The sequence below is a fragment of the Scyliorhinus torazame genome, chromosome 27, assembly GCF_047496885.1.
Source record: "Scyliorhinus torazame isolate Kashiwa2021f chromosome 27, sScyTor2.1, whole genome shotgun sequence".
Lineage (NCBI taxonomy): Eukaryota > Metazoa > Chordata > Chondrichthyes > Carcharhiniformes > Scyliorhinidae > Scyliorhinus > Scyliorhinus torazame.
Genome location: NC_092733.1, coordinates 16,183,503 through 16,208,102, shown reverse-complemented (window position 1 = coordinate 16,208,102; position 24,600 = coordinate 16,183,503). Strand labels below are relative to the sequence as shown.

The 24,600-nt window shown below is 48.4% G+C and overlaps 1 protein-coding gene across 1 annotated transcript; it reads right to left on the bottom strand.

Moving 5' to 3' along the window:
• Positions 1-368: 368 nt before the first annotated feature.
• On the bottom strand, positions 369-24,600 carry LOC140403249 (glutaryl-CoA dehydrogenase, mitochondrial-like). The gene is made up of 11 exons (XM_072491018.1): positions 24,281-24,600; positions 21,339-21,377; positions 20,429-20,572; positions 15,628-15,690; positions 15,270-15,440; positions 15,040-15,169; positions 11,941-12,157; positions 10,141-10,244; positions 7,978-8,103; positions 6,178-6,338; positions 369-2,585 (listed from the first exon to the last, which is right to left on the bottom strand). Exons 1-11 carry the CDS (start codon positions 24,378-24,380, stop codon positions 2,512-2,514), a joined length of 1,329 nt encoding a protein of 442 aa, XP_072347119.1. The 5' UTR covers positions 24,381-24,600; the 3' UTR covers positions 369-2,511.

Below are 24,600 nucleotides of genomic sequence, written 5' to 3'. Positions count from 1 at the left end.
TATAAACATGGCTCGGGCAGCACGGTGGCGCAGTGGTTAGCATTGTTGCCTACGGCGCTGAGGACCCGGGTTCGAATCCCGGCCCTGGGTCACTGTCCGTGTGGAGTTTTCACATTCTCCCCGTGTCTGCGTGGGTTTTGCCCCCACGACCCAAAGATGTGCAGGGTAGGTGGATTGGCCACGCTAAATTGCCCCTTAATTGGAAAATACAATTGGGTACTCTAAATTAAAAAAATATATATACATAAACATGGCTGTTTAGTTCAAGCTGTTATTTCAGACTATAAAAATATGGTTCCTTCAATCGAATCTCAAGAGTGCAGTGCCCTGGCTTTGCAAATATATTTGTGTAAATAAATTTCCTTAAATCGCACCAAGGAATTTGTCTTTATTATAAATTCCGCGACATTCCGCAAACATAAAACTCCACGTAGCTTCTGTGCACCTGGGAGAATGGCCTCAGGCTTGTCCTGTGCCCCTGGCAGTTGAACGCAGAAGGGGTTTTGAGCAAGTCGGGTGACTCACAAACGTTCTTGACGACCAAGAGCCACGTGGCGGAGGCCCGCTTTTTGTTGTTGGATAAAACGGAACCCAAGCGTCGACCCCAAAGCGTCAACTCTCTTGAGGTACGGGTCTCGCCAGTCAGGCAGCCATTCGGCCAGTATTATTTCACGTGGCAGAAAAGTTCTCTCTTTTTCCTTTCGTCGCCAAGGGGCCTGTCACAGCCAGAAACCTGTTGTGATGCCGAAAGGGTCTCCCGAGGACTGCCACGGGCAGTTTCTGTTTGCGACGTCTACTCTTAGTCTCTTTGTGGAGACACTACCACCACCCCCCCCTTAGCAAAGTCCACCCCGAGACAGGAACAAGCACCTCTCGGGAAGCCAGCACAAGTTTAACCAACTCACCCCAGTGCCGAGAATTCCAGTCACTAACTCACAAACCTAGTGTTGAAATACTGAAGCAGTCTGGCTTAACAACAGCGCCCTGCAGCACTCGAGGGCCTGACTAGTTCCATTGTCGGAAAAGCTGCCCCTGATTTACAAGAGGAGATTCTGTAACTTTTAACGGCTTTGTTTGGGGGAAGAGGGGATTTGTTTTACTTATGGGCTCCAAAAGCAGAGATCAGTAGCCAATGACAGACCAGATTTATTACGTGGGAGAACAGGATTCCTTGAGGCAGAGGAAGACTCAATTCTGCGTCGAGACGAGGGACTTGCAAAAGATGCTTACACTATCACCTCGTAAATGTGTGCATGATTAGGAGTGCTAAGGTAAACTGCAAAGAAACAATATATTTTATTTATTTTTTTTAAATTGAGAGTACCCAATTAATTTTTTCCAATTAAGGGGCAATTTAGCGTGGCCAATTCACCTATCCTGTACATCTTTGGGTTGTGGGGGCGAAACCCACGCAAACACGGGGAGAATGTGCAAACTCCACACGGGCAGTGACCCAGAGCCGGGATCGAACCTGGGACCTCGACGCCGTGAGGCAGCAATGCGAACCACTGCGCCACCGTGCTGCCCTAGAACCAATGTAATTAATAGCTCGTGGCTGAGGGCCTACCACGGTTTAAGGCACAGACAAGAAGGGGCAGGAATATTTCAGCTTCTGGCTGATGTAGTGTGAATCCTTCCTTGGACCAGCTAAATTCTGGGAGTCGCTGCCCACAAATACACGGCTTTCCGTACACGGAAACCTTAAAATGAATTCATTCAACTTAAAATGAATTCATTCAAGTTATCGATTTGCAATGAAAGGGTCCCGACTGAAGGAGAAGGCCCCCAAAAATAGGACAAGGCTTTGAAAAACTCTCAAGTGGAAAATATGACATTCTTTGAAGAACTGGCCATTTAAATCTTGTTCTCTCGCCCTGTTGAGTTGTTGATTGAGAAGCACAAATTAGATCTAAGTGAAGCACTTGGAAACGGATGAGGAAATAAATATGGGGAAAGAGGACACGGCGGTGAGATCTGTCCTTCGTTGCTCGAGCAAAGACCCAAGACAAACAACGGATCTAGTGGCTGCGTCCTCCCTATGATTATTTTCCCGCAACACTTTGGTATCTGTGCCTGTGCTGTACAATTAATAAAAGTTCCCATAATCGTTAAAAGAATTTTTTTTTTTTTTTTTAAAAAGAAAAGAGGAAGAGTCTAGGTGTGGAACGCACTGCCTGAATAGAGTGGCAGTAACTTTCAAAAAGATATTTGGATATACATTTCTAAAGGGAGAAAGTGACAAGAGCTGTCTGTGGAAAAAGAGCAGGAGTACTAGTGTACCTCTTTCAGGAATGGGGCACTGGCCTGGAGGGGCTGAATGCACTCCTTCTGTGCCGTGGGGATTGCATAATTAGGAAAACGGAGAGTTCTGAAAGCAGAGCAGCCTCGGTACTCGAGGGAGGCCAAATTATTCAAACCACTGGCTGACGTGGAATTTGGTTCAAAACAGACTTAACTATAAAATCGACAAAGTGCTGATCTTCGGGAGTCACGCCGCCGCCCAAATGGGGACTATTCCTGGACGGTGAAAGATTGCAAGCCCGTGATGGCTTTTCCAAGGATCAGTGCATGGATGTCGTGAGTGCCTGAGGAATGAAAAAGAAAAAAGGTGCAGCGAACATTAGGCTCAAATAGAATGCAGGTATCCCAAAAACATTCCATCCTTTATTAAAGAATGCTCTCCTCATTGGTCATTAAACTAGCCATCAGTGTAAATCAGAGTCTGCGAAACGAAATTTAAAAAAATATATAATAGGGCAACACAAGGTACACAATGTAACTACATAACACCGGCATCGGGTGAAGCATACAGGGGTATTAGTGTTAATGAGGTGAGTCCATAAGAGGGTCATTTAGGAGTCTGGTAACAGCGGGGAAGAAGCAGTTTTTGAATCTGTTTGCGCGTGTTCTCAGACTTCTATATCTCCTGCCCGATGGAAGAAGTTGGAAGAGTGAGTAAGCCGGGTGGGAGGGGTCTTTGATTATGCTGTCCGCTTTCCCCAGGCAGCGGGAGGTGTAGATGGAGTCAATGGATGGAAGGCAGGTTCGAGTGATAGACTGGGCTGTGTTCACGACTCTCTGAAGTTTCTTGCGGTCTTGGGCCGAGCAGTTGCTGTACCAGGCTGTGATGCAGCCAGATCGGAGTAGTAACACACAGTTCAAAGTTTCAGAAGTCAAAGCTGTAGACAACGGCTGGGAATCTGGAACTTGCTGCCTGAAAGGGTGGTAGAGGCGGGAACCCTCACAACATTTTTGAGAAGCATTTAGATGAGCGATTGAAACACCATTGCGCACCAAGTGCTGGAAAATGGGATTTAGAACAGATAGGTGCTCGATGGCTGGTGCCGGCACAGTACGCTAAAGATGTGCAGGTTAGGCAGATTGGCCATGCTAGATTGCCCCTCAAGTGTCCAAAGATGTACAGGTTAGGTGGAGGTCACAGGGATAGAGCAGGGGAGTGGGCCTAGGTGGTGCGTTCTTGGTAGTGTCAGTGCAGACTCGATGGACCGAATGGCCTCCTTCAGCACTGTAGCAATTCTATGGATTCTTGCTGTGCCACAAAACTCGATGACTAACTCATCCAGGAAAAGGGTGAATCTGGAATTATTACCTTCAATAAGTTTAAATATAAATTTGGAAGTAATAACCCAAGAGTTGCTCTTCGCTTAAAGATTGATCAAGATGTGAAATGTAATTTCAGATGGAATAATGGAGACAAAAGCTTCGAATTACGCTGCAGTGCTGGTGAGGGAGGAGGTGCAGGGTCTTTAGACCACGAGACAAAGAAGCAGAATTAGGCCACTTGACCCATCAAGTCTGTTCCACCATCCAACGAGATCATGGCTGATCTAATATAATCCTCTGCTCCACTCTCACGCCTTATCCTCATTATCCTCGATTGCCTTATTGATTAGAGATCTGTCTATCTGGGCGGATTAAGAGGCGTTGAATGACCTCCCTGCTTGTGTGATTATCACAAGTCTGCAGTGATAGCTGGTGCATGCTGGAGATAAGCGAGGCTCGTCAGGCTGCACAGCAATTTGCTATCAGGGGGAAAACAAACACACACCATTCATATCTATAACACATTGAATGGCGTGCAGTCACACCTTCAGACGCACGAGAGCTATGCCCATACTTACATTATGATCTTACAGTCACCCGAAGTGTTCTGGCAACACCATAGGAGAAAGGGAGAGAAGGAATACAAACAGGACAATGTCTGGACCACCTCCTATTGTAAGCTTTGTGCTGTGCTGCTCTATCACGGCGTGGTAGCACAGTGGTTAGCACTGTGGCTTCACAGCTCCAGGGTCCCAGGTTGGATTCCAGGATTGGGTCATTGTCTGTGCGGAGTCAGCACGTTCTCCCCCATGTTTGCGTGGGTTTCCTCCCACAAGTACCGAAAAGACGTGCTTGTTAGGTGAATTGGACATTTGAATTCTCCATTTGTGTATGCGAACAGGCGCCGGAATGTGGCGACTAGGGGATTGTCACAGTAACCTAATTGCAGTATTAATGTAAGCCTTGTGACAAAAGATTATTAAAAAAAAAGAACTTGACTGTTGCTGAAGAGAGAGGGACATGTTTGCCGAGGATTTTTGACTTGCACTCAATCAGCACAAAACGCAAAGAATGCCAAATAACAAACGATCTTGACAGACTGTGAAATGGTCTTACTGTAGGTATGGGCATAGCATTCATTTAAAAAAAAAATTTAGAGTACCCAATTCTTCTCTTCCCCCCCCCCCCCCAATTAAAGGGCAATTTAGTGTGGCCAATCCACCTACCCTGCACATCTTTGGTTTGTGGGGGTAAGACCTACGCAGACCCGGGGGGGGGGGGGGGGGGGGGGGGGGAGGGGGGTGGAATGTGCAAACTCCACACGGACAGTGACACGGGGCCGGGATCGAACCTGGGACCTCAGCGCCGTGCTACCTACTGTGCCACCGTGTCGCCCCAGACTTAGCATTTATGCACAAAATTGAAGGCGTGTTTGCCAGATGATGTGGGTGGCACAGTGGTTAGCACTGCTGCATCAAAGCTCCAGGGTACTAGGTTCAATTCCAGCCTTGGGTGACTGTGCGGAGTCTGCACCTTCTCCCCGTATGTGCGTGGGTTTCCTCCGGGTGCTCCGGTTTCCTCCCACAGTCCAAAGATGTGCAGGTTAGGTGGATTGACCATGCTGAAAATTGCCCCTTAGAGTTCAAAGGTGGGGTTACAAGGATAGGGCGGGGGATTGGGCTGAGCTAGGGTGCTCTATAGTAGTGTCAGTGCAGACTCGATGGGCTGAATGGCCTCCTGCATTTTGGGGATTCTATGACGATTCAAAAGTTATAGATGTACAACGTGTGCGGATTTTTTTCTCAGATAGAATTGGGTTGCAGCCTCACTCCAGCATTCACAATTATGGGTCAAGTTTATCAATGCTCTCGTGCAGTAATGACACAAGAAGGTCATTCAGCCCATTTTAAATCTACCCAGGAAGGCCTGGCATTTCCTCCCTCACCATCGCCGCAGCGTAGTTCGGAGTTGTTGTTTCCATTACATTGGGGGATGTGAGGAAAAACCTTTTTACCCAGAGGGTGACGATAGTCTGGAGCGCACGGCCTGGGAGGGTGGTCGAGGCGGGTTGCCCCACATCCCGAGGAAAAAAATACCTGGATGCGCACTTGGCACATCGTAAAATTCAAGGCTGTGGGCCAATTGCTGGCAAATAGGATTAGGCGGGCACGTCAGGTGTTTTCATGTGTCAGTGCAGGCTCGATGGGCCAAATGGCCTCTTCTGCACTGTGTATTTCTGTGATTCTATTTGGATCATGGCTGCATGGTCTTTTAATTCAATCTACCCACAACCCCAATCTTAACAAAAGGTATGTCTTAATCTCAGTGTTGAAATTTTCCATCATCATCCCCTTCCTTGCCAGCTTCAACAACATTTTGGGGTGAGTGTTTCAGATTTCTACTACCCTTGGTCTGAGAAAGTCCATCGTGACATTACCCTGGCCTGGTCTAGCTCTAATTTCAAAAGTTATATCCGCCTCACCTCGACTCCCCCAGCAGAGCCAATATTACTCTTGGCCCACCAGGTCAAATCCTTTACTCATCTCAACCAACAGGTGGCGAGCAGGGGTTGGAAGCCGAGAAACCCGTCTCTGTCGTAGTGAAGTTTCTCACCTTCGTAAGTGTTCACAGATTCCAGATTCATGACGTGCCGAATTACGTGGTATTCATCACAAATCCCGTTCCCGCCCAGAATGTCGCGTGCTTGCCGGGCGATATCCAGAGCCTTGCCACAGGAATTTCGCTTCAGCATAGAGATCATTTCAGGAGCCGCCCTACAAATGTATCCACACATATATTTTTAAAAGTAAGAACATTACTTCGGACATCCCACTGGGTCGTGGTCTGATCTTGGTTACTGGGACAGAGTTCCTCTTCCTGCAGATATCGTGCCCCCCCCCACCCCCCAACGGGGTGCTGGCAACCATGGACTACCACTGGATTTCCCATGGCAAAGAAATGCAGGGTGGCTACCATGGACTTCCATTGGATTGGCCCATGGTTGTGCTTGTCAAAGTAATGCAGGAAGTCTTCGCATGCTTGCTGCCCGCCATCAGGCATATCGGAAGGATCTATCGGCTGATAATCAGCCTCTTTGACCGCGTTACGAACACAACCTGCGTGGACATCAAGTACCGAAGCAGAGGAGAGATAAATTGGGGAGTGTGCAGTGAGCCACTACGCAGGGTAAACGCAACCTCCTCGTGTGCGAGGATGAGCCTGATACAATTCAAGGTCGTACACAGGGTGCATATGACTCGGGTGAGAATGAGTGGGTTCTTCCAGGGAGTGGCAGCCGAGTGCGAGAAGTGTGGGCGGGGAGAAACCAGCAAACTACGCACATATGTTCTGGGGTTGTGAGAAGTTGGAGAGATCCTGGGCGGGAGTGCTTGCGACGCTAACAAAGATTTGTGGGGGAGGAGGTTGAGCTGGACCTGGACCCTATGGTGGCGACATTCAGGATATCAGAGAAGCCAGAGCTGATGGAGGGGAGGAAGGCCAGCGTCGTGGCCTTCGTCTCTCATGGTTGCCCGGCGAAGGTTCTTGTTGGAATGGCGGTCGGCAATGCCGTTCGGGGTGGCGGCCTGGCTGCGAGGCTTATACCACTTTCTCGGTCGGGAAAAGATCAAATATGAACGGAGGGGTTCAACGGAGAGCTTTGAGGCAAGGTGGGGGATGTTCTTGGCAGTGTGGAATGGCATGTGGTGTAATGGTATTGTCGCTGGACTCACAATCCACAGACTGAGAGTCATGCTCTGGGGACCCAGGTTCGAATCCCACCATGGCAGATGGTGAAATTTGATAGGGGCAGCACGGTAGCCTTGTGGATAGCACAATTGCTTCACAGCTCCAGGGTCCCAGGTTCGATTCCGGCTTGGGTCACTGTCTGTACGGAGTCTGCACATCCTCCCAGTGTGTGCGTGGGTTTCCTCCGGGTGCTCCGGTTTCCTCCCACAGTCCAAAGATGTGCAGGTTAGGTGGATTGGCCATGATAAATTGCCCTTAGTGTTGGGTGGGGTGACTGGGTTATGGGGATAGGGTGGAGGTGTTGACCTTGGCTCTTTCCAAGAGCCAGTGCAGACTCGATGGGCCGAATGGCCTCCTTCTGCACTGTAAATTCTATGAATCTATGTTTTGAGGAGCTGTTTGACCCTGGGTAGAGGGGGGCGGGGCGGGGGGAAATGGGGGAAGACCTGTACAAACTGTTGATTTGTGATGGGGGAGCACGTTCCCTGGATTGTTCATGTTTGGTAACGGTTTGAACAAGTTTTGAATAAAATACATTTTTTTAAAAAAAAGTCCCGAAGTGGGACTCGGACCCAGATCCTCCGGCCCAGAAGTACTGATGCTACCCACTGCGCCACAAGGCCTCCCTCGATACAAGAGTTATTAGGAATTGCAATTGATACACACTTATTTTCCTCCTTTAATCGCCCCAGCTGGATGCAGGCATGAAGGCCCAGGGTGATCTCCGTCAACATGTCCGCCATTTTCTTCTGGATGAGTTGGTTTCTAGCCAGTGGGACCCCAAACTGAATCCTGAAACGAAGGGGGTGGAAGAGACAACACTCAACTCAAGGCAAATAATACTTTCCAACTGGGAGGCATACTTCCCAATTACGTTAAGCCTTAAACATCCCGTACTCCTCTTTGTCTCCGCATGCATCAGCTGGGATTTAGCAATGCCTACCATGGGTTCTCACAACTTTGGCTTTGCACCCACTTTGTCTGGACTGAGGCAAATGCAATGTTTCCCTCCACAGTGCGAGTCAAGCACTCTGTACTAAGCAGACTGAAGCTACCCCTCCCTCTGTGGAGGGGTTTGGAGACATCTATTTCTGCATGCAACAGACGAGTAAATTCAGCCAGGAAGGGAGACAGATTGCACTGTTGCCTAGCAAGGCTGCTCTGTAAACAGGCCAATTAGGTGTCTGCAAGAGCAGGCAGTGCTCACTCTTTTCATCTTCCACAAGAAGTGCCAAGCTTTTGGGCAGATTGGCAGTGGAAAAGGTTAGATAGTCAGTTAAGGAGGTCCTTCTGCCCATTGGGTCTGTGCTAGCCATTAAGCACCTATCTACCCTAATCCCCATTTTCCAGCACTTGGTCTGTAGCCTTGAATGTTGTGGCGCTTCCGAGTGCTCATCTTAAACAGTCAGGGTTCCCGCCTCTACCACCCTTTCAGGCAGCGAGTTCCAGACTCCCACCCCCCTCTGGGTGGAAATGTTTTTCCTCCGATCCCCTCGAAACCCCTTTCCCCTTACTTTAGATCAATGCCCCCTGGTCTACGGAGGGGAAAAGCTTCTTCCCGTCTACCCTAGGGGTGTCCCTCATAATTGTGTACGCCTCGATCAAGTCCCTTGCCTCAGCCTTCTCTGCTCCGAGGGCCTCCCTACGTATCGTCCCAGCCCAGGCAACATCCTAGTGAATCTCCTCTGCACCTTCCCCTCCAGTGCTCTACCAGTGTCTGCTTACACTGAGTGACATTGGCAGAGCGATCTAGGACTGTCAAATGCCTGCCTGCTTTTGGCATATTAGAAACAAACTCCAAAATAGCCGAGTCATTTAGATCAGGCCTCCAAAATAGCAGAGTCAGATCAGGAAGAGTTCAGGTTTGATTGGTAGATGCAGTTGGGTGATTATATCCAGACGGTGTCACATTACTTTGAAGTTGAGCCCCACCAAAGAATAACAACATTGACCGCGTTGGGCCAAACTAAATAATCCTACTTAAGTCAGTTAGCGGTTGCAAAACAGGAGTATTGCTGAAAAGAGAGACAGGGTTTGCCGAAGTTTTTCCATCTTATACTCACCAGGAGAAACGCAAGAACCCCAAATTTCAGACGGTCACAACAAATCTGTCAGATAATCTGAAATTTGGCATTCTTGCGTTTGTCCTGATGGGAGCAAGACAACTTCAGCAACACGTCTCTCCTTCCAGCCATTCTACTCAAGATCAGCCCCACATGGGATGTTCCCAATTAGCGGTGAACGGATTGTGGGCGATTTCCCATCACTCATTGCTCTTACGTTTTCATGGCCTCTGGTGATTTTCAATCCTGTTCAAAATTGCAGCAAGTGCGGATATTCCTCAAACGTCGTCACTACGGGTGCTGCAGATGCCCCATGGAAAGGGGGGGGGGGGAAAGAGATGACACTCCCAGTCGCTATTGGGTGCAGGGCAGGATTGGAGTCAGCGGTGTTGACCGCTGTAGTCAAGATAGCCTGCTGCCCATGATAATCAAGGTTCTCAAATCCTAGCCATTGGTTACCCAATGCCTGTAGAAACCATTCCCAGTTGGGGAGAAGCCAAACTGAAGGCATGTCCTGCTATTAGACCGTGGTGTACTCACCCCTGAACGAGGTTTGTAGCACCTCCTCCTCCCCCCCCCCCCCCATCCTCCTCTCCCCCCCCCCTCCTCCCCACCCCCCCACCCTCCTCCCCACCCCCCCCACCCCCCCCCCCCCCCCCCCAGCGACTATTCCTCAAGTACCTAGAGCAATGGGCTGTGGAATTTAATACAAAACTATTCTGATCCAAACTCCTGCGACTGTCAATTGTCGCATTCCCCCCATTACCTGTCCAAAGCATACTGCCTGGCTGTTTCCAGACAGAACTCTGCCGCTCCCAGGGCTCCCCAGGCAATTCCATATCGAGCATTGTTCAGGCAACCAAAAGGACCCTGGGTCAGAGGAAAGGATAAAAATGCACAAGTATGAGAACATTGCTGTATTTTGGGGGAACCTAGGAAAATTGGAGTCCAAGACATTTGAAGTCTGTCGCGCTGGAGAAAGGGAAAGTGCAAGTCCTGGCTCACAGCCCCATGTGACATTTGCAAAGCCCCTTGTTCCATATACCGGTAATTTAGAGCGGTTTTAAAAAATAAATTTAAGAGTACCCAATTCTTTTTTTTTCCCCAATTAAGGGGCAATTTAGCGTGGCCAATCCACCTAACCTGCACATCTTTGGATTTTGGGGGTGACACCCACGCAGACACGGGGAGAATGTGCAAACTCCGCATGGACAGTGACCCAGGATCGAACCCGGGTCCTCGGTACCATGAGGCAGCAATGCTGTTTTTTTTTTTAAAAACTCTTTTCGCAAGGCTTTGAGAGAATGGCACCGATGCCCACTTTGTCCCTTCTCCACAGTTAGCACAACCTTACCTTGTGCTCTGACTGGGTAATGCAGATGTTCAGATTTTGGACTCCTGCAAGGATGTGCAGTCCAAAGATGCGCAGGTTAGGTGGATTGGCCATGCTAAATTGCCCTTAGTGTCCCAAGATGTGCATGTTAGGTGGGGTAACTGGGTTGCAGGGATAGGTTGGATACGAATGAAACTAGATTTCTTTAGAAGGACGCTCAACGAATCCAGTTTTAAGAGAAAATAATTGAAAAAGGTGATAACCAACTGATTACCCTCTCGTGACATTTTTGCTCTCAGACAGTGCTTCTTTTTAAAGGCTGAATCGCCAGTCTGTGTGATGAACGTAGGAATTTCAGATGTATCGTATTATAGGTATTTGGCGCAGTAAGGGTTAGAAACCTGGGTTAGTGTGTGAGACTGCAGCAGTCACGTTTTAAAAGAAATCCCAGTTTGAAAGACAGCAAAGCTTTTGGGTGCCAGGGGTGCAATTAAGCCGTCGTAAAAAAGCTTGGGCTAATGCAGTTTTGTTTGGATTAAGGAGGATTCCCTGTGGAGTTAATTAGGTTTCAGCCTGGTACGATGATGGAGCCAAGGGATCAGACATGTTGCAGAAAAAGGTCAGTGGAGTTCTAGATGGAGCTGTGAACAGACGTCAAGCCGCTTGCTCTCACTGCACTTCAGTTAAGAGATGAACAGTCTTTCCAAGCAGTGCAGACTTGTCAGAGAACAAGGAGGAGCTAAACAAGCTGAGAATCATCTCCTGTAGACATACAGCCAGAGTTTCTGCTTGGTTCTGACAGGGTTCCAGTCCTTTCTTTAAAGCGGAGTCAAAAGATATCTCTTTCTCAAAAGAACATCTCTGCATTCCTATGTGCTAATGGTATCCAAGTGGGTTGAGAGCCAAGATGGTACTTTATGTTGTTTGATTGGGAATAAAGATAGCAGTTAAGGGTACTGGATTCACTATATTGATTACTATTGTTTAAGGGGTAATTGTAATCTATTTTTCTGGTGTGAAGTTAAAGCTATTTAAATTGTGTCTGTGTAAAATAAAGTTTGTTTCTGTGAAATCACTTCTGTAATGAGATATCCTCACAAAATTAAAATAATATATTGGGGTTTCTGCCCAGTATCCTAGTCACTGTCAGGGTCTGGGATCGTACTAATTAGCAATCATACAACTTCAATGCCTTCATGTTTTTTTTCTTTTTAAATGATGGTACAAACTTACTGAGAGACCCGCTGCGTTGGGCAGCAGGTTTTCTGCTGGCACCTCCACGTCCTCCATCAGAATCATCCCCGTCAAAGAGGCTCGCAGCGAGAACTTCCCTTCGATTTTTGGCGTGGCCAGCCCCTTCATTCCCCTCTCCAGGATAAAGCCCCGCACCTTCCCGTCTTCGCACTTTGCCCAGACCACACAGATGTCGGCGATCGGAGAGTTTGTGATCCTAGTCGCAGAATCAGTTTCACGAAAAACTTCCATCAGCAACATTCCAAAGTGAGCTCTTCCCCCCACCCCCCCCACCCCTCCTTCCCCGCCCCCCCTACTCCCCCCCCGCCCCCCTCCCCTCCCCAGAATGCCTCAGTGCGGGAAATAAGTTGTATGTCTAGCTTCAATCGCCAGTCTGTGTGATGAATGGTTCTCAGCCAGGACACGTTTTTGGGGATACAAGTAACCCCAGAGATCACAGGCGAGGAGGAGAAGACGGGAAAAGCCGACATTCCTGGTCCTGGTCACCCCTGTGATTGGATGTGGAAAGTGTGTTAATGGATTGGACACCCAATGAACAATACGTTAACATCTTTCCAGGACGATATGTGGCATGGTGGTTAGCACTGGGATTGCGGCGCTGAGGACCTGAGTTGGAATCCTGGCCCTGAGTCACTGTCCGTGTGGAGTTTGCACATTCTCCCCACGTCTGCATGGGTTTCACCCCCACAACCCAAAGATGGGCAGGTTAGGTGGATTGGCCACGCTAAATTGCCCCTTAATTGGGGGGAAAAAAAAAATAATTGGGTACTCTAAATTAAAAAACAAAAATACATGAACAACTTTCCTCCATCTACCCTCTTTCACAACCTCAGGAGCATCTAAAAGGCTTCACAGCCAATGAAGTACTGTGAAGTTTAGTGACTGTCGTAATGTGGGACTTGGGCACAGCAAGCTCCCACAAACAGCAACGTGGAAAAAGGACCAGGTAATCTGTATTTCAGTGTTGTGGATGGAGGGATAAATATTGGCCAGAAGAACTCCTCTGTTGTTCTCAGAGTAGTGCTCGGGAGGCAGGCAGGACGGAAAGACAGCACCTCGGATAGTGCTGCACGGACGTGTCTGTCTTCGGAGCTCGTTTGCCCACTGAGCCATTATAGGCTGAGCCAGTGGTCAAGATTTCCCCCCAAACGGCAAGTGAAACCACACCTCGGAAAGAAACTGAAAAAATGTAATTCAAAAGAAGCAAAAAATACTCCTGGCAGCACCCTCCAAACCTCCGTCACCTAGGAGACGAGCGGGGGGGGGGGGGGCAGCAAAGGCATGGGAACACCATCACGTCCAAGCCACACACCATTCTGATTTGGAAATATATCGGCCGTTCTTTCACTGTCGCTGGGTCAAAATCCTGGAACTCCCTAACAGCACTGTGGGTGTACCTACACCACATGGATTGCAGCGGTTCAAAAAGGAAGCTCACCTGAAGGGCAACTAAGAAGGGGCAACAAATGCTGGTCTGGCACACATCCCATTATAGAATAAAGAAAGGAAATTAGAAATCTTAAACAAAAACAAAGTGCTGGAAATAACAGGTCTGGCAGCATCCAAGGAGAGAGACATACTGTTAACTTTGAGTCGAATATGCTGTTACTGTGAGTAAACTATACACAAAACAGATGAATAACAGTATGATCGTGCACATGCAACCTCTCTCCAGCTTCCTCCGGCCAGTCTGAGGGGTCACCTGACTCTAACACTCACTTATGTACTAATGAGACTCCTAGTGGTCAGTCGGTGAACTACAACACAACCATGATATCACTGCGCTCTTTGGGGAGTAAGGTTGTGCACAGATACAATTCCTAGCAGAGGTTACTGAATAGCGATTATCCCTCTAACCCCACCTAATCAGCACATCCCTGGATACTAATGGCATTTTATCATGGCCAATTCACCTAACCTGCACATCTTTGGACTGTGGGAGGAAGCTAGAGCACCTGGAGGAAACCCACGCAGACATGAGGAGAACATGCAAACTCCACACAGACAGTGCCCCGTGGTCAGAATTTAACCCGGGTCCCTGGCGCTGTGAGGTTGTGGTGCTAGCCACTGTGCCACCTTAATAACGATTCATTACATAGGATGGAACTATTGTCCCCGTTGGCCATAGTATAGGAGAAAAAAAATATTTTAAGCTTTCATGACAAATATCTTTTAAGTCACAAGTCTATGTTTGGTCAAGATTGCTCCTGTGTTATGGAATGCTCCTGCCTCCTTCTAGGATATTTCACTGTATGTAATATAATAATAATCGCTTATTGTCACAACTAGGCTTCAATGAAGTTACTGTGAAAAGCTCCTAGTCGCCACATTCCGGCGCCTGTTCGGGGAGGCCTGTACTGCACAATAAGAGTTTAAACTTTCACCCGGCAGGGTAGCGCAGTGGTTAGCACTGCTGCCTCATGGCGCCGAGGACCCGGGTTTAATCCTGGTCCCCGAGTCACTGTCCGTGTGGAGTTTGCACATTCTCCATGTGTCTGCGTGGGCTTCACCCCCACAACCCAAAGATGTGCAGGGTAGGTGGATTGGCCACACTAAATTGCCCTTATAAAAAATTTTTAAAGAGTTTAAACTTTTATCTGTCCAAGTGTATGATAGAAGAGACCATTCCGTCCATTGTGCCAGTGTTGGCTTTTGGTAGAGCTCTACAATTACTCCCACTCCCCTTCGGCCCTGTAAATCTTCCATTTCAAATAAAATTGTATCGGTTTTGACCAGCCACCATCCCTCTCATTTCTGCTACTATTGCCAGTTAAATTTGCTTGTAGACACCATCTGCCTTTATCTCGGACAGCTGACTTCATTCGTTTGAACACCTATCAGATTTCCTCTTGGGCTCTTTCATGCTCCCAGAATGCGAGAACAAACCCCATTCTGCCCACATAACGGGAAGTCCCTGATCCCTGGGATTGCGTTGGTAAATCTCCACTGCATCCCTCTTTAGGGCCTTCACAGCCTGCCTAAATTGCAGTGCTATAGCTGGGGCCTAATAAGTGACTCAGGGTTCAGCGCAACATACTGGTTGCATAGTGCCCTCAAGGATTCCCCCGGTGTACATACCAAGTCTTCGATCCGTTCAGTATGTAGGTGTTGCTGCTTGGGTTGAACCTGGCCTTGGTGTCCATGCTCGAAGGGTCGCTCCCATGATTGGGCTCCGTGAGACCGAAGCAGCCCAGGATCTCCCCTTTGGCTGTGAGGACATAAGGGGCGGAATCAGAAGACGGGCGATCTCACCTTGCAGCAAGCTACAGCAGCGCCGCTGGATACAGGAGACAGACGTGGTCACTGACCTAGTTTCGGGAGGTACTTCAGTTTCTGCGTTTCTGTCCCATAGGCAGCGATCGGATGCATCACCAGCGAGGACTGGACGCTCATTACTGACCGGTAGCTGCTGTCCACTCGCTCCACTTCCCGTGCAATTAGTCCGTAAGACACATACGAGGTTCCAGCACACCCATAGCCTGGAAGCATAGAAACATTGGATGTTTATGCATCCAATTCCTTTACTGAAAACAGCAAGAATCAGAGCAAGTCAAATAACGAGAGAAAAATGAACAGCAAACAGAAGAAGCCAGATGGTTATAACTTCTATAGCCTTTAGCGTTAAATTGTTCTAAAGATAGGAGGTTTGTCTGAAGAGTGTGTTACCTTTAATTGTTGATCCCAATACACCCAATTCTCCCATCTCGTGCAGAATTTCACGATGAAACACTAGGAAGATTTAAAACATTAGAAATTGTTACAGTGCAGAAAGGGACCATTCGGCCCATCGTATATGTCAAAACGAGATCAGAAAAGAAGAAAAAAAACTCGCTCGGATACAAACTAAATGTAAATAAATTAGAATACGAGATGCACTGCAAGTATCTTTCACCCGACAGTCTACCACTCAGCCCATCGGGTAAGGACGTCAGCCGGTAGGCCGGCGATGGGCAACCTGCGGCCCATCTGGGACGCGCGAGACATTTTGTTGACCGTTACCCAGGCACAGGGTCGCCACATTCCACGGATTTCAGTCCATATAGTTTTGTTCCTGGTTTGACTGAAGTGATTCCCACGTAAAGCGAAGAAGTGAGGAGCGTGCTGATTGCTCCCAACATCGACTTTGAGAGCCGTCCAAAGTGTAAATATTTATTTTTATCATTTGAAGCTGGTGACAGTTCTATTTACATATAAATGATCAAGCATTTTCTATAACTCATTGCGAAATATTTGGCGTGTTTTAGGTTAGGTCAGGTTAGGTGGCCATGATAAATTGCCCTTAGTGACCAAAAAAGGTTAGGAGGGGTTATTGGGTTACAGGGATAAGGTGGAAGTGAGGGCTTAAATGGGTCAGTGCAGACTCGATGGGCCGAATGGCCTCCTTCTGCACTGTATGTTCTATGTATTAAATGTATTTCATCTTATTCCTGGGGCACGGTTAGTGAACATCCCAATTTCAATCTTGTGGTCCACTGAGATGAAGGAGGGTCACTCCACTCATGTTGCCCACTCGCTGGCCCAGGTTGCCCACTCGCTACAGTAGATCATTTGATTCAATCCCAGTCCGCGTTGAATTAACTAATCTCAGCCAGGCATCCGTGATTGTTACAACTGGCGTCAACTTCTCAAATGCGAGCTGAGGTAACAGGGCCACAGGATGACTCTGCCAAACCTCGAGAATCACAAACAGCCAGAAAGAAATATAAATCGATGTCCCACCTAACTCCCTTACACCCATTTGTTACCCCAAGCACCATTTACACATTTTCTCCTGATTTACTATTTACAAAATCCGGCACAGTTTTGGACAATTAAATCTCCCCTTAACCTTCTCTGCTTACATACAGGTTCGAGATTTTGCCAGAAAGGAGATACAGAGCTTCCCAGTAGAGCCAGTTTCCGCATTGCTGGAGGAGGTGCTGACGACAGGGGGACTGGAGAAGGGGGTAGTATCGGCGGTTTACGGGGCTATTTTGGAGGAGGCGAAGGCGCCACTAGAAGGGATCAAGGCAAAGTGGGAGGAAGAGTTGGGAGAGAGTATGGAGGGGGGGTTCTGGTGTGAGGTGCTCCGGAGGGTGAACGCCTCCACCTCATGTGAGAGGTTGGGGCTGATACAGCTGAAGGTGGTGTACAGAGCGCATCTTACAAGGACGAGCCGGCTCTTTGAGGGGGTAGAAGATGTGTGTGGACGTTGTGGGGGGGCCCCGCAAACCACGTTCATATGTTTTGGTCCTGTCCAAAGCTGGAGGTTTAATGGAAGGAGCTGTTTCGGGTAATCTCTAAAGTGCTGCATCTGAAACTGGACCCGGGCCCCCAGGAGGCCATATTCAGGGTGTCGGACCCCGGGGTTGAAAACGGGAGCGGAGGCAGATGTTGTAGCCTTCGCCTCGTTGATCGCCCGAAGGCGGATCCTGTTAGGGTGGAGATCAACCTCTCCACCCTGTGCCCTGGCATGCCGGGGGGGGGGGGGGGGGATCTGCTGGAATTCTTAACGCTTGAAAAGGTCAAACTTGAACTGTGGGGAAGGATGGAGGGGTTCTACAATTCATGGGCGTTATTCATCATGCACTTTCGAGAATTGGATCACATCGAACATTAGGGGGGTTGGGGGCTGGGAGGGTTGGGGGGAGGGGGACTGTATGTGTTAATGGTGACTATGGGCGATTCCGGATTCCTTTGTGTCATTTATCTATGTTAACATGTGGGCCAATGTCTGGGGTTTGGTGGGAGGATGGGATCGTTGATATTGATATGGGGATTGAGATTACATTCGTTACTGATTATTGTTTATTGTTGGGTGTATATTTGGGAGAAAATGTGAAAAAGGAGAATAAAAAAATATTTAAAAAAAAAAAAAAAAAACCTCCTCTGCTTCAAGGAGAAAAATCCCAGCTTCTCTCATCTCTCAATTATCTGGTAAATGCTCCCTACAACCCGCAGACGACCAACAGATTCCCTTTCCTGAGAGGACAATAGTGAACCTGATGGGTTTTTACAACAATCAATGCTAGTTACATGGGCCCCTGGATTACTCGTCCAGTGACATTAAAACTGTGTCACCGTCTCCCAGTTATGGAGTCTCGATTTATTGTGCGCCACCAATTGAAATGTGCCTTCAACTGCCTAGACACGAAGCTCCCTCCCTAACCCTCACCATCTCTCCATCCCCCTCCTCCTTTAATAAGACCGCAAGAAATACGAACAGGAGTAGGCCACTCGGCCCATCGAGCCTGCTCCGCCGTTCAATAGGATCATGGCTGATTCGACAATCCTTACATCCACTTTCCTGCCCTTTCCCCGTAACCCTGGATTCCTTTCTGATCAAGAGTCTATCTCAGCCTTAAATATACACAAGGACTCTGCTCTCACTCTGTGCTCTCTGTGGCGAGGAGTTCCAAAGACTCTCAACCCTCAGAGAAGAAATTCCTCCTTATCTCAGTCTTAAATTGGCCCTATTCTGAAACTAGGCCCTCTGGTCTGAAGCTCTCCCAGGAGGGGAAACACCTTCTCAGCATGAAATGAAAATCGCACAGGAGCATCACGAGCTTCGTGTGGGCAGGGAAAGTCCAGAGGGTAAGGAGGGGGTTCCTACAACGTAGCAGGGACAGAGGAGGATTGGCGCTACCGAATTTGGGCGACTACTATTGGGCCGCCAATGTGGCGATGATTCGTAAATGGATGATGGAGGGAGAGGGAGCGGCGTGGAAAAGACTGGAGAGAAAGTCCTGCAAAGGGACGAGCTTAGAGGCGCTGGTGACGGCGCCGCTACCGTTCTCACCAAAAAAGTTTACCACGAACCCGGTGGTGGCGGCAACATTGAATATCTGGGGACAATGGAGGCGACAGAGAGGTGTGCGGGGAGCCCTGGTGGGGTCCCCAATCAGGAACAACCATAGGTTTGCCCCAGGAAGAATGGATGGAGGATTTCAGAGCTGGCACCAGTTGGGAATTAGGAGGGTGGGAGATTTATTTATAGATGGGACGTTTGCGAGCTTGGGAGCATTGGAGGAAAAGTATAAGTTGCCCCGGGGAAACTTCCTTAGATATATGCAGGTGAGGGCGTTCACTAGACAACAGGTGAGGGAATTTCCACTGCTCCCGGTACAGGGAATTCAGGACAGAGTGCTTTCGGGGGTGTGGGTCGGAGAGGGCAAGGTGTCAGAGATATACCGAGAGATGAGGGAAGAGGGAGAGGAGTTGGTGGGCGAACTAAAAGGAAAGTGGGAAGAAGAGCTAGGGGAGGAGATAGAGGAGGGTATGTGGGCTGATGCCCTAAGCAGGGTAAATTCCTCTTCCTCATGCGCCAGGCTTAGCCTGATTCAATTCAAGGTGCTACATAGAGCCCACATAACGGGGGCAAGATTGAGCAGGTTCTTTGGAGTGGAGGACAAATGTGGGAGGTGTGGCGGGAGCCCGGCAAACCACGCACATATGTTTTGGGCGTGCCCGGCACTGGAAGGGTATTGGAAGGGAGTGACGGGAGTGATTTCGCAGGTGGTGAAGGCCCGGGTCAAACCAGGCTGGGGGTTAGCTCTATTTGGAGTTGCGGATGAGCCGGGAGTGCAGGAGGCGAAAGAGGCTGACGTTGTGGCCTTTGCGTCCCTAGTAGCCCGGCGCAGGATTCTACTCTATGTGGAAGGAGGTGAAACCCCCCGGACTGGAGGCCTGGGTAAACGATATGGCGGGGTTCATAAAACTGGAGCGGATAAAGTTTGCCCTGAGAGGATCGGCTCATGGGTTCACCAGGCGGTGGCAGCCATTCCTCGACTACCTAGAGGAACGTTAGAGGGAAGACAGGTGACCAGCAGCAGCAACCCAGGGGGGAGGGGGGGGGGGGGGGGGGGGGGTGGAAGTTTTAGTTTATGTTAAATGATTAGATTACCATGTTGATTAGCCATTTGTTTATTGTTAAACTTTCTTTACTGTTATGTTTGTTCTGTAAGGGGAAAAATTTTCAATAAAACATATTTTAAAAAAAAGAAATGAAAATCGCTTATTGTCACAAGTAGGCTTCAAATGAAGTTACTGTGAAAAGCCCCTAGTCGCCACATTCCGGCGCCTGTTCGGGGAGGCGGTTACGGGAATTGAACCGTGCTGCTGGCCTGCCTTGGTCTGCTTTCAAAGCCAGCGTTTTAGCCCTGTGCTACACCCTGTCAAACCCCTTAAGAATCATATCAATGAGATCACCTCTCATTCTTCTAAATTCCAATAAGTCCCAACCTGTTTGACCTTTGCTCATAAGACAATCCCTCCGCAGGGGGGTCATCCTAGTGAACCTTCTCTGAACCACCTCCAATGAAATAACATCTTTCCTTAAATAAGGGGACCAACACTGCTCACAGTGAGGTGTTGCTCAAGACAAAACACCCACCGTAATATTTCCATCTGATCTGGAATATTTTGCACGTGATGCAAAATGAATAATTTACCGCTAATCAATCACTAGTCTGCTGGGCGGGTTCCGTACCTTCATTGCGGTTTGCCAGGAGAATCCTTGGCATCAGCTTCGATTGGCAATAGGCGCGGAAAGTGTCTCTGATCATCATTTCTTCCTCGGTCAGCTGGCCCTCCAGATTCAAGGGATCCCGCCAGTCAAACTGGACCTTAGCCGCTGTGGCCGGGGGAGGGGGAAAAGAGAAATAATCCAATTTAGTAAGATAAAATCCAAACAAACAAAGATTGTAACATGGGATGGGCATTAATGGCGGGGTTAATTACCCCATTAGAATGCTATTTTTAAAAGAAAATTCCAATTAAGGGGCAATTTAGTACAGCCAATCCACCTACCCAGCACATCTTTGGGTTGTGGGGGTGATACCCACGCAGGCACAGGGAGAATGTGCAAACTCCATACGGACAGTGACCCGGGGCCGGGATCGAACCCGGGACCTCAGCGCCGTGAAGCAGCAGTGCTAACTGCTACGCCACCGCGCTGCCCCTCGAGTGCTATTCTTACAATCTTGGTTAAGTTCTATTATCTGCACCATGTTAACCCACTTAAGCCGCTACTCAATTACAAGCTAACCGAGGGCTGCACGGTGGCGCAGTGGTTAGCACTGCTACCTCACGGTGCCGAGGTCCCAGGTTCGATCCCGGTTCTGGGTCACTGTCTGTGTGGAGTTTGCACATTCTCCCAGTGTTTGCGTGGGTTTCACCCCCACAACCCAAAGATGTGCAGGGTAGGTGAATTGGCCACGTTAATTTGCCCCTTAATTGGAAAAAAATAATTGGGTACTCCAAATTTTAAAAAAGATATTTAAAAAAAGCTAACCGGAAATATAACGTTCTAGAGAATAGTTTGCAGAAACATATTAAACTGCAACATCAACCAAAGATCCTCCGCGCTGTGCAACGAAGCATCAAGTCACACAACTTACGTTTTGAAATTTTCTGCTCTTCGAATTTTTCATCTTTCTCTGTAAGAGGGGGATAAAAAGGTGGTTTGAACAGTGTCTGTGAGAAATTCTTAGCATTGCTAGCAGCTAGGTAGCTCTGTGTTCCTCTTGGACTACCTTGGTGAAGCTAGATATTTCCCAGGACTTGCTTTGGGATTCCAGTTTGATAGAATCAGAGAAAGGCCGTGCGTTTGTTATGGGATGTGTGCTTCAACGGGAGGGCCAGCATTTTTATTGCCCCTCGAGGAGGAGGAGGTGGTGATGAGCTGCTGCAGGCCCCATGGTGTAGGTACACCCACAGCACAGTCAGACGGAAATCCAGGATTTTGACGTCCGGGAAACCAGGCTAATTGCATTTCCAACACTCATCCTATGACTTGTGGAAGACCCTTAACTGCCTCCCTTGCTAAATACAATGACAAAGACAGGCACAGGGGGAGAATGGTTAGCATTGCTGCTCACGCACCGAGAATCCGGGTTCGTTTGGAGTTTGCACATTCGCCCCCTGCGTGGGTCTCACCCCACAACCCAAAGATGTGCGGGTTAGGTGGATTGACCATGCTAAATTGCCCCTTAATTGGAAAAAAATAATTGGGTACTGTAAATTTATAAAAAGGGGGGAAAAAAATGGCAAAGACAAGTTTTGACAAAGAATTGGTCAAATACTACTTAGTGGCATCCTAACTATTGATAGGAGAGCGATATGCAACAAGGTACCTCAGGCGTGGTCTCACCAAGGCCCTGTATAATTGCAGTAAGTCATCCCTGCTCCTGTAGTCGAATCCTCTCGCTATGAAGGCCAATGTACCATTTCCCATCCTCACCGTGGGCTGTACCTGCAAGCAGTGACTGGAGTATGAGAACACCCAAGTCTCATTAATCACCTCTCCATAGGACCATAGAATTCCTATAGCCTAGGAGGCCATTCAGCCCATCGAGTCTGCACCGACCCTCGGAAAGAGCACTCTACCTAGGCCAACCCCGACCTATCCCCGTAACCCCACCTAACCTGCACAATCTCTCAATCCACAGCCATTCAGATAATAATCTACCTTCCTGTTTTTGCTACCAAAGTGGATAACCTTGCATTTATCTAAATCATACTGCATCTGCCATTCTTTTGCCCACTCACTCAGCTTGTCCAAATCACACTGAAGCATCTCTGCATCCTCCTCACAGCTCACCCTCCCACCCAGCATTGTAACTTTGGAGACATTACATTTAGTTCCTTCGCCAAAATCATTAATCTATATTGTGAATAGCTGAGGTCCTAGCACTGACCCTTGCAGTACCCCACTAGTCACTGTCTGCTACTTGGAAAAAGACCCATTTATTCATACTCTTGGCTTCCTGTCTGCCAACAGTTTTCTATCCATCTCAATACACTCCTCTTAATCCCATGTGTTCTAATTTCTTATGTGGGACTTCGTCAAACGCCGTCTGAAAGCCCAAATAACTACATCCACTGGCTCCCCTCTACCAGTTACACCCTTGAAAAGTTCCTGTAGATTTGTCAAGCATGATTTCCTTTTCGTAAATCCATACTGATTCTGTCCAATCCTGCCATTGTTTTCCAGGCTGTCTGCGATTAAATCTTTTATAATGGACTCCAGCATTTTCCCCACTACTGACGTCAGGCTGACTGCTCTACAATTCCCTGTTTTCTCTCTACCTCCCATTTTAAGTAGTGGAGTTACATCAGCTACCCTCCAATCTGTAGGGACTCTTCCAGAGTCATAGAATCTTAGCGGATGCATTGGTGGTCACCTTCCATTTCTAGGGCTACTTCCTTAAGTACTCTGGGATATTGATCATCAGGACCTGGGGATTTACCAGCCTTCAATCCCATCAATTTTCCCAACACCATTTCCCAGCTAATACAAATTTCCTTTAGTTCCTCCCTCGCACTAAACCAAATTCCCCAACATTTCTGGTACGTTATTTGCATCCTCCTTTATGAAGACAGAACCAAAGTATATATGTATTTGACTGTCAGCCATTTCTTTGTTCCCCATTATAAATTGCCCTGATACTGGCTGTAGGTTTCTGACTGGACCTACATTTGTCTTCACCAATCTTTTTCTCTTCCCATACCTACAATCGATGACGGTTTAAGGTAATCATTACTGAGATTAGCTTTATTATATCGACAAGCTTCCAACTCCAGTTATTAATTAATTGGATCTGGGAGAGGGGGTGGTTTAGCTCAGTTGGCTCGAGGCCAACAGCATGGGTTCAATTCCCGTACCAGCTGAGGTTATTCATTTTTAAAAATTAATTTAGAATACCGAATTCATTATTTTCCTATTAAGGGGCAATTTATTGAGGCCAATCCACCTAGCCTGTTGTGGGGGCGAAACCTATGCAAACATGGGGAGAATGTGCAAACTCCACACGGACAGTGACCCAGAGCCGGGATCGAACCTGGGACCTCAGCGCTGTGAGGCAGCAGGGCTAACCCACTGTGCCACCGTGCTGCCCACTGTTATTCATGAAGACCCCCCCTCCTTTTCAACCTTACCCCTCACTTGAGGGGTGGTGACCCTCAGGTTAAGATATCACCAGTCAGTTCCCCCCCTAAAACGGGGAAAGCAGCCTATGGTCATCCGAGACTATGGCGACTTTAATTTAACTTAATAGGATTTAAACCCACGGTAGGATTTGAACCCATGGCCCCAGAGCATTAGCCTCTGGATTACTCCTCCAGGGACAGTACCACCACACCGCCTTCCATTGTAGATAATAACATACAAATGATTATTCCACTTTCGTCGAGGCCTGTATGGAAAAACAAATCCCAGAATGACTGCCCCCTCTCTCACTCGCCCCAAAGTTACACAACAGGATCTAAGAATAAACGCCCTCGCCGCCTCTACGGGGCGGCACTATAAATAGGTGTTGGGTGACATTAAAAGGCCGTCTACCTTGGAAGGCTTTCGCCGTCCCCTGTGTCCTGAAGGAGCCGACGGCTGCCGTGCGCCCGGCGGTGTTCAGGAGGCTCCGAGCCGCTTGCCTCAGGGCCATGAGCAGGTCCAAGGGCACTCTTGTCAGCACCTCCTCCGCGGGGTCTAGATTTTGTCCCTCGGCAGGCTAGCACCTGGGGACTGCTGCAATAAATGGAGTGGGTTTTATTTTAAAACCCCAAAAAGGCCTTTTCCGAATAGAGGTGCGTCCCACAGGTAACAGGACCTTCACCTGGCGACTGGAACCAATGTGAAACTGACACCAGAACTCGCTACAATAT

Excerpts from the sequence above, each read along its gene's own strand:
- LOC140403249 (XM_072491018.1), bottom strand. The coding sequence starts at position 24,380 with ATGGCCCTGAGGCAAGCGGCTCGGAGCCTCCTGAACACCGCCGGGCGC. Across the intron at positions 21,378-24,280 it reads GACGGCGAAAGCCTTCCAAG|AGAAAGATGAAAAATTCGAA; the intron begins GTAGACGGCCTT and ends CCCCTCTTACAG. Across the intron at positions 6,339-7,977 it reads CGATTAAAGGAGGAAAATAA|GGCGGCTCCTGAAATGATCT; the intron begins GTGTGTATCAAT and ends ATACATTTGTAG.